The following is a 9,827-nucleotide window of genomic DNA, read 5'->3' as shown; positions in this document are numbered from 1 at the left end:
TAGGCCTTGGTTTCCTCTCAGGGGTTGAGGATGGGTCCCTGTTGCTGAAGACACCACACATTAACAACACAGGCGGTCTTGGATGATTTGAACTGGATATGACCTGTAGGCCTCTTTCCTGCATTCTTTTCTCCCATGGTTCCAGAAAATACTATGCAAGCTGCCAAGGGAAGGAAGTAATGACCCAGCTGCAACACCTGTGAACCATAGCAATGACCAGCATAGCGAGATATGCATAAATGTGCAATAAGTGTGCTCACATGTAAGCAGCAACCAAGGGCTATCTAAGTGGACTTCAAGGCTGGCTTAACAGGAAGGAGTCATGCCTGGTACCGGAAATCTATTCAGTTTCCTGGAGCTAGTAAGGTCATGGATCATAGAAAAGAATCTGCTACTGCCATTTTGCTAGACCAGCATAATCCTTACTACATTCTAAATCTTATTCTTATGCCTACAGGTAGGTGTGGCTACCACGCCTCACCAAAGAAGCCTCTCTTTACAAAACAACAAATGGACACTCGAACCACAGCTGAACACAGTGCAGAGATTGTATGGAGTCCACTGGCAATGGATACATCTACATCCCAGTTTCTGAATCAGTGATCAAGGAACACCTCAGAAGAAAAGTCGCTAAGTTTATAAGACTCAGAACACCAGGAAGTCTGCTGTGAAACTGTATCTCCTAGAGACGGCTGCATAAACAAGACCAGAACAGTGACAATATCAAGGGACATGTCAACATGGGAAAATTTTTCTTGGGGTCCCTCCACTAGAAAGAATTAAAGACAACTTATGATTGCTGGGAGAAGGAGAACTGGGCTCTCAGGGATGAGCCCTCTTATTAGTTATTATAAAGCAGAGTGGTCAACCTTGAAACTACCTGAATACACACCAAAAACAGATTCAGAAAGTTGTGTTTGTATATATTTGTGCATACCAATGCATACACACGTTTGTATGTAATATATTGTGATACCAATAATCAAAGTGAAAGAGGCAATCAACCTGAAAATGGGGTTTGAGGGGAAGGTAGCCAGGGCAGATTGTAGGGAAGAAAGTTAAGGGGAAAGTTATATAATTCTATTTCAATTAAAACCTATTCAAATAAATAAGTTATACAAAAAATAATGCCTGGGGTTCCACGTTTTGTCTTTGGATACATTATTTTCTTGATCCCAGTCCCCACCCCATTAATGAGTTGACTTCAAGATCATCTTCTAAGAAACATTTATGCCTTTAAATCCCCTGCCCGAGAAACCTTCTTTCAGAGGATATGTGGGCTGTTGGCAAGAATTGCTTCATGGTGAGGTCTCTCTGGAGCTGGGCTGTGAAATGCAGTTGGGGGATCTGATGAGGGATTAGCAATGTAAACATAGGGGCATCACTGTGCATTCATCCCACTGGGCACGAGCCAATCGCAGCTAAATGTATAAAAGGATGTCCTTGGGGCAACCTTCTGTAGAATTTGTTGTGCTATCTCTTACTTTATTTCAGCTCAAAGAGTCAGGAGTCATCCCCTGCTGGGTCAGCTGTGACTCTGGAGACTGAACAAAAGCGCTCACATCACTGCTAAGCATCACATTCTTAAACTAGTTTGAGCATGTCAAAAGCGGCTGTGACTGCGTAGGCAAGGACTGTGCAGATCAAGCCAGGCAAAATCCCAGCATGCATAGGGGAGACAGTCACTAAGCTCCACCTCGAACTCTGACCTTGCTCTTGGCAGCTCTTGGCTCCTGGAGGAGGGAGTGTCAGTCATCTCCAGGGTTGACATTACCCCTGCTGCAGTAGGTGGCTGTTTATACATGTGCATCCGGGCAACGCTAGGTGGACTCAGCGATTTTAAAACAGAACCAAATGAATTAGGAGGGAATTGTAATGGGGGATAGCGTGGAAACTGAAGGAGGGATAGGGATGGCTTTGACCAAAGTACATTCTATGCATGCAGGAAATTATCAAACATCCAAAAAGTAGGGTGTATTCATCCTGGCTATCTCTCCAGATCTTATTTCCCTGCCAAGTGTTACTACTGATTGCTCCTCCAGGAGGGTACCTTCATCTGCAGGTATCACTGCTGGCAAGGAAGCAAAATATGAAGAGGTGAGGATGAAAACTAGATACATCTGGACTTGACCGGTCAGACTGGATCAAAACTTGTAGAGAGTCTGATCCCGTGGTTTAATTCTCTTACACATTTAAACATGGTCAAACTTTGGAGAGAAAAAAAAATCCCCATGTGATAATTCTCATAACAAAGCTCTAGGTACAACCACATAGAAACTCCCTGTGCAAAGCACTGCAACACCTGTGACCTTTACAATAAGAAGGAGTTCTTTGGGCTGAAAACACAGATTTCAGGGTCAGGGCCTAGACAGGAAGAATTTGGAGTAAGTGTAAGGTTAAATTCTGTTGGTGGAGAATGCAGAGTACACAGTGACTCTTTCATAAGGATGGGTTCTAGTTACCAAGAGACACAGCTCATGATTGAGGTCGAAACAATGCTCAGGATTTGGGGGATTCCAATGCTCAGGATTTGGGGGATTCCAATGCTCAGGATTTTGGGGGGATTCCAGAAGGCTGGCTCCATAGAAGAACAAAAATATCACCAAGTTGTCAGACAACATTCACTAAAGGCTTCTGGGTGACCAGGCATTAGTCACTTCCTTTGGAGAGAATAGACCTGCATGATTGACAGTCCTGGTTTCCCCAATGCTGACTCTAAGCCGTGCTCCCTACCCTCTTCCACCCTGTGTTCTTCACAGCCTGCTTCTTTCCATTGCTCCCTTAACTCAAGCTTAACTATGATATTAATTTTATTTCATCTTCCTAAATGGCCATGACTCTCAAGTCCATCTGTTTGTGCCATTGTCCTTGAAATATGGCAACTTCTCAGTGAGCTTAGTCTTCTGGTCTTCGTGTCCACAACCATCTAACCCACTTTCTAGGTTATATTTATCATAAACTTATTTCTAGCTATTGTATTGTTGAGATAAATTTCCATTATCTGATAAAGTCCTTTTATTTACACCCTCACTGGAATTAGTTGTTTTTAATAATATTTGCCTTGAAGTATCTAAGTTTTGAAAAGTTCCTATATTTCAAAGAGTAAGGGAAATATAGGACTCATGGCTTTACTTTCTCATGAATTCAAGGAGCCAAACAAAAAGGACAATAAATATACAGATCTCCAGAAATGATTACCAATAACACATTATATCCTCTGTAGAATTGTTAAAAGGTCCATCTGTCTTACAAACCATCTCTGAGTCAGTGCAGCGTACCGAGGGGTCCCTGTTAACCATGTTGATGGGGTCATTAGGGCGTGGTGTTTGGGCCAGGTTCTGAACACCGTGCAAACCACCATGTGGAAATAGTTGTGTGGATACAGTAAGTGATACATTCGAACAATTAGGAAACAAGAAGACTCAAGATGGTTTGAAGCCCCAGATTCCATAACAAAGAAAACTGGAAGATGCAGGTGTCATTCACAGAAAAGACCGAAGGATTTATTAGAAACTGAGATGAGAGAGGCCTCAGAAGTCATGCTCATGCTAATCAAGTAGGTGTGGAAGTCAGCCAGAAAAGCTGGAAAACACTCTCTACCACATCCCAGGATTGTGTGTCGTGGTAAGAGGGAAAGGAGTACAAACGTCACCCTAACTAAGAGCACGGGGTATTTTATTATCTTCTCTAAGCCTCTATTTACTTATCTGTAAAATAAATATAACTCGATTGAACTATTGAATGATTCAAATGAAATAAGTGTGTTTCTATTGCTTAGCATTGTGCATAGGTACATAGTGTGCTTGATAAAGATGAATGAAGATGACAAGACCAGGAGGAGGAGGAAGAAAAGGATTGTTGAATTCTTGAAGATGTTTACTTTTAGCCAGATTGGGGATAGAAAGAGGCGACAGCCCATGAAGAATGAAAAGCAGCAATCGGTACTGGAGGAAATAGAAAGTCTTCCTGTGTCAGTCTCTGTGGTGTCCCCCCATCAAACCTGGAAACAGTGATGGACCATAGAGCCCAAATACCGAATACTATTTATGTTTGACCTTTGTACAGTCTCAGTTCCTAAGGTCCCAAGAGAGGGTGTGTTTAGTGATTTCTGGGTATTGAAGTAGAGGGGTAGCTATAGGCATAAATATGCCCCATAGGTCACATGATTTAAGGAGACCAAGTAAAATGATTAGGCAAAAAAGGCAAAGAATTGAATATGCAAAATTCATGGTTGAAATTAAAAAGAAAAACTTTGATGGTTTATTGAGACAGATGCCGGGAAATAATAGGTTTATGGACAATTAGGTAAGTGTAAGATAGGTATATGCATATATACATAGGTGTAGGCCACTATAGATGCTGAGAGAGAGGGAGAGAGAGAGTTGAGCAAAGTAGCAATGGGGCAATGGTTCAGAGTTGGGCTCCAAGGGTACAGAAATACGTCTCCAAAAGGAGATTATTCGATTACTTTCTGAGACAAAAGCATTACGAATGGGTGGAAACAAAACTTTGAGCAAGAGTCTATAATATTAACCTGGCAACAGTGGTGAGTTCTGGTCCTGTTAACCTAAACCACAGAGTAGGGAACTGTGCTAGGAAAGGCCAACAGGCTGTGGACGCCTTCAGGATCAACTGCTTACTCCAAGAATGAGGAATTTGGAGTGCCTAGGCAGGGCTTCTCTGCAAATGTTCCTTGTACATGCATTAGTGGCCTCTGACGTCCACCAAGGTGTCTGTATTTCAAAATCCATCAGCAGGCCTGACTCCTTCCACTGCTGCAGGAAACACAGCGTATAACCAGCTGGCTGAAGAGTGGATCTGGTGCTTGGTGCCACTTTATCGGCTCCCGGAATTTTGAATTGTGTGTACCCTATCTTTTTTCTATGTGGCAGACCTCTGCCATTCTGTTTTGATCATCAGTCCTGGCCCCCACAGTGAGTAAACTGGAAGAACCAATTTTTAGAACCTTATATATGTCCTTTTCATCTTTTCTTGAAATCGTGCCTTATGAACCAACTGTTTCCTTACAGCACACGGATATCAAGTTATCTAAATAAACAAAAACCTGCATCTATTCAGGTTGATTTTCACTTTCCTGATCGAAACAAACTTGAGTGTGCATGCAAGCCATAGTTTGCCCTTGCTCAGATCTTGGACGAATGTTCACCCCCAGACCTTCTCTACAGTAATCTGGTTTCTCCTTTCATCTCTGTACATAGTGTTCACTACCTTAAGGCTTGACCTCTGGACAACACAGTCTTCAGACTCCATCCCCTGTAGTCCTTGGAGGCCCTATTCGTCCAAACAATTGCAGTTTTCTTTGTTCTTCCTGTAGTGCTTGTTCAGGCAATATCAGTTAAGCATGATGATTTCAGGAAAGACAGCCATGCAGAGCAGTTGGAGGGATTTGGGCCTGTGTTCTGATAAGAGATGGAGGGGAGCGCTCTGTGGTGTTGGTGACCAATGTGAATGTGGGTTCATTGTGCTAAATGATATCCTCTCTTCCCAAAGCCAAGCAGCACGTGTGTCTGCTAGTGTCTGAGTAGGAAGTGGTGGATGCACAGAAATTTGAAAGGAGACCTTTACCGTAAGCTTAATCTCTGTCCTAGAAATATCAAGGAAGCTCTATGGTGAAGTGTCAAAAACACGGCTGCCGAACAAGATCTGAAGAAGGACAATGGCAATATATATGCTAACATAGAAGGGAGAAGCCTCATGGGACTCCAACCATGGGCCAAGAACTAAAAGCAACTAAGGAATTCTGGGAGTGGAAGAAAATAGCTTTCCTTGGAAAAAAACAAACCCAACTGGTTATCAGTTGGTTATCAGTTGGTGGTCAGTCCTGAAAGCATCAGCTCCACAAATTAAGTACATTTGCTCTTACAAAAAGGGGATCGGAGTGGTAGTAGAAGATACCTAGTGTTTTACCAAAATGGAGCCCTATTGTCTCTCTGGGAGACCATTGCATCACATGAATAGGCTCAGATCACATTCTTAACAAGAGCGAGGGGGCCCGCACAGCCGGTGTAGGAATATTCTCCCAAGCAGAAACTCCTAAGCTATCAGACTATGTGCTCTGGACCATGTCTTTGCTAGGAGAACCAGAGGGCAGAAGACCCAGAGATTGCTTCTAGGTTGGTTAGAACGCGCCCCGGTGGCCATGCTCCAACAGCCATGGGATACCATGATTTGCAGGTAGATTATGTAAACACAGGGATATATTTTTTTTTAAAGACTCAGTTAAATTGTACACACTTTTCCAGGATCTCTCCTCTGTCTTCATGCAAGGAATTATTGGTAGGGTTATAATTTCAGATAACTTGAATCTTAGTTTTAGTGTTCCCACACCATAGTTCATTAACTAAATCAAGTGCAGATGTGAACCAAATTTTGATCGCCACTCCTTGTTTCCCCAGATGCTTCCCATCTCTGTGATCTTGCTTCTGGGGAAAATTCACGTCTGTGCGCCTGCCTGGATTATTGACTCTGCCATACCTCAAGTCACACGACTCAGGATGAACCAGGGATCCTTGGTGCTATTTTTTTATTCATGCTTTGAACACTCTGCCCTCACCTTCTCTCTGCCTCTCTTCTCCTCTTGATATAGTGTATGGATTATAGTGGATAGAGAACAATATCAGTGTTTAAAATTCAGTAGTGTTTAAGCCATAGAGTGTTTATTCCTACATGCAAGATGCAAAAATCCTGGGAAGCCTTTGGTTTGAAGATGACAGGGACATTGGTGCATACCCAGTGGCCTGGTGGTGTCATACAGCTCTGTTACCCAGTGTGAAATAAAGTTGACACTTTCCTTAATCTTCTGCTATTGTGAGGTAGCTTTCTGAATTCGCCTTAGAAGTGGGAAGATAGAATCTCGTAAAGCTGCAGTCACAGCTGAGATACCATTTAGAGGGACATGGCCACAGGAATACCCAAAGTAGAACAAACAGAATCTGCAAGGTGATTAACGAGGAAAAGTGGCCATTATTCCTAATGTATCTCTTCTGAGACACATGCGATGGAAAGGCCTTTCTGTGCAGGCACATGTCAGAGCCAAAGGTTCACCTGTGGAATTTGTTCTCCACACGGAGAAGTGAGTCACCCCCAGTGATAGGATGGCCCAGTAACACAAGGCTGCGATCTGGTCATTCTCTGACACCCAGACCAGTCCTTTTATGTCTTGTAATATATAAGATATAGTAAGACTGCCAAGCCAACCCCCAACCTGCTCCACACTCATCAACTTCATCCATTTCAAAATATTTCCCACTGTCTTTAACCCCAGATATAAGAGGAAACTAGATTTTAAAACATCAGTGTCTATAACTTCAAAGTATTCTTAAATCTACAGATCCAAACCCACTCTTTAACACGAGACACTATATTTTACATTCGCATAGCCTCTTGCTTGAATAAGTGCCGTTCTCACTTGTCAGCACCCTTGCTATATTTGTCTGCTCTTAGGCCTGAGCCCACTCTGAGCTCCTTGAGAGAAGAAATGAAGCTTTATCCTTCTTGCTGTATTGTGGATTTGCTCTGTCTTCCCCACCATGGGGCACATGGGCTAGTCTGAACCTATAGGAGTTTGTTTACTAGTCCTGGTAGGTATCCCAGTATTTCGAATCCTTCCATCCCAGAACTAAAACACCCAAACCTGGGATCCACCATAGTTGCCTTGACATCTTGCAACAGTTGAGGTCTGTGGGATGACTTGATCTCCTGACTGAAGAGACAATTAATGCCCATAACACAGTAATCAAATTCCTCAACATTTAAGTGTATTGGTCAAAAAAAATCTGTTGATTCTTCTGTTACTGAATTTATATCTAGAAGAATTAACTGAGCCTTGACCTTCTTTAAAAGTTCATGGGTCAAGAACACCTAGAAGTCTTCACCGTTGTCTTTGTAAGCCTCTCTGGTACAGAGAGAAGATGAATATGTATCACTAAGGCACTCTCTCTGATAAAATGAAACACCCCCACTCACGAATCTAGATAGGTTTTAGACAAAGTATAGTACAAAAGAGTCATTTAAGCTCGAGTATTCCTGTAGCAAAAGCTTTTCAATATAGCCCAAGTTTCTTTTATCTTCACTATCTAAATTCTAGTTTTGTCCCTCAATTCTGAACTTGTCCAAAGCCTAACTTCCTTGCTTCTTAGGAGACTGTCTGGTCTCTTCTAGGCTTTTAGGTAGCTACAGAAAGCAGATTACATTCAAATGTAATTAAGCCCCAGGCTACATGTCCTGGGGCCACCCCCCAAAAAGAAATACCTTGTCCATACCAGTTCTATCTGTACCCACAGCCAGAACCTGATCTGGAAATGTGCCCAGGGCCCAGAGAACCGCAGAGGAGTCTCATCAAGCTTGACGACTCCCATTGGGTGTGTGAGCTCCTGGCTGAGTGGGTGTGTTCTTTGCGGTGAGAGACACTGGAAAGACACGTCAGGAAGTATGTCATATTGTCATCACTACGACATTACAAGAATGACAATCATAGCTTACCTCGTTATATAGGCGGACAAGCACACCTTTTTGGCCCAGTCCCGGCTTGTTGGGAAGCAGTCAGCTATGAAGCTCCATTATCTGCTATTTGCATTCCTCATCTTGTTCTTGGTGCCTGCTCCAGGTAAGCTGGGTTGGGAAATTAAGGGTGGGAGAGGGTTGAGAACTTGTCATTTAGTCGGCCCTTCTGTGTTCCTGGTGAGCCAGAGATCAGATGGATCTGTTGGGTGGAAACCAAACATTACCAGAGTTTCCTTCTATAATAATCATTAGAGAAACCCTGTCTTGAAAAAAACAGCAGCAACAACAACAAAAAAAGAGCATTAAAATTAAAGCAGGCTTCCGAGTTCGTCCTGTTCCACTCTTCAAAGACTAAATAATGCCCTGAAGCCAACTCTCCACCCACTTCATCACTGGGATACAATTAATGAGGCAAGAGAAAGTTGATGTGGAATTTTAATTCTGATGGAAGTGAACGATTTAGTCTGATACCCAAGCCCACAGATGTCTATTCTAAATGGGCTTAGTGGTTGGAGGTAGAGCGGCACCCTAGGCTGCTTGAAAGGTGCTAGGGACAATGGTGTCCCCAACTCTAAGTTCTTACATAAAGGCTTAGAGGCCAGGCTACTGTGTGGTTACAGCTGAGATGCAGCCCATAGAGGTATTGTTTCCTGCTTAGGCACCCCTAAACTTTTCTTTTCATTTATTAGGACAAGAAACAGACGTGAAAAGGAACTAATTCAGCAATGCATGGTTTGCTGGATCCAATGTCTTCCTAACACTCTTTCTAAAATGTGCTGTGATTTTTTTCCCCTTGCAGGCGATGCATTTATCCATAAAACCCTCCGAAAAATATACTGCAAAATAAGAGGCGGCCGGTGTGCTCTGTTTAACTGTATTAAAACAGAAGAACAAATAGGCCGGTGTTCTAAAAGAGGTCGGAAATGCTGCCGGAATAAGAAGTAGAAGATCCAGAGTCAGGACGAGCGTGTCGCCGTTTGGGGGGAATCCTCTTGGGAGTGTATAAGAGTAAAATCAAATTAATATATATATATTTTTTAAAAAAATTAGTAGCTTAATCTTTTTTCAATATTCTGGTCATCACAGTCATAAACAAACAGGCGACTAAGAAAGTCGTTAGACTCAGTTTGATTTGAATGAAGCAGCACCTCTGGAGTGGTCTACAAGATACCTAGCTTATTTTCCAAGGGCTAAGGACTGGAAGAGGTCTGTGTGTGTATGTGTGTGTGTTGTGTATAACATCTATAGAAATATGTGTGTATATGGAAGGTATGTACTCACGTGTATAGATAGACATTTTATAT

The 9,827-nt window shown here is 42.6% G+C and overlaps 1 protein-coding gene across 1 annotated transcript; it reads left to right on the top strand.

Annotated features, from left to right (window-relative positions):
• Positions 1 to 8,568: 8,568 nt before the first annotated feature.
• LOC101985454 (beta-defensin 14-like) lies at positions 8,569 to 9,468 on the top strand. The gene is made up of 2 exons (XM_005362401.1): positions 8,569 to 8,626; positions 9,323 to 9,468. The coding sequence occupies exons 1-2, from the start codon at positions 8,569 to 8,571 to the stop codon at positions 9,466 to 9,468; spliced, it is 204 nt and encodes a 67-aa protein (XP_005362458.1).
• Positions 9,469 to 9,827: the final 359 nt, after the last annotated feature.

This window comes from Microtus ochrogaster, linkage group LG7_11, assembly GCF_000317375.1.
Source record: "Microtus ochrogaster isolate Prairie Vole_2 linkage group LG7_11, MicOch1.0, whole genome shotgun sequence".
NCBI lineage: Eukaryota > Metazoa > Chordata > Mammalia > Rodentia > Cricetidae > Microtus > Microtus ochrogaster.
This window is presented reverse-complemented; position numbering and strand designations above follow the sequence as displayed.

Bases quoted from the DNA above. Each gene is read 5' to 3' on its own strand.
- LOC101985454 (XM_005362401.1), top strand. From the start codon at position 8,569: ATGAAGCTCCATTATCTGCTATTTGCATTCCTCATCTTGTTCTTGGTG. The intron at 8,627-9,322 runs GTAAGCTGGGTT...TTCCCCTTGCAG, and splicing joins GTTCTTGGTGCCTGCTCCAG to GCGATGCATTTATCCATAAA.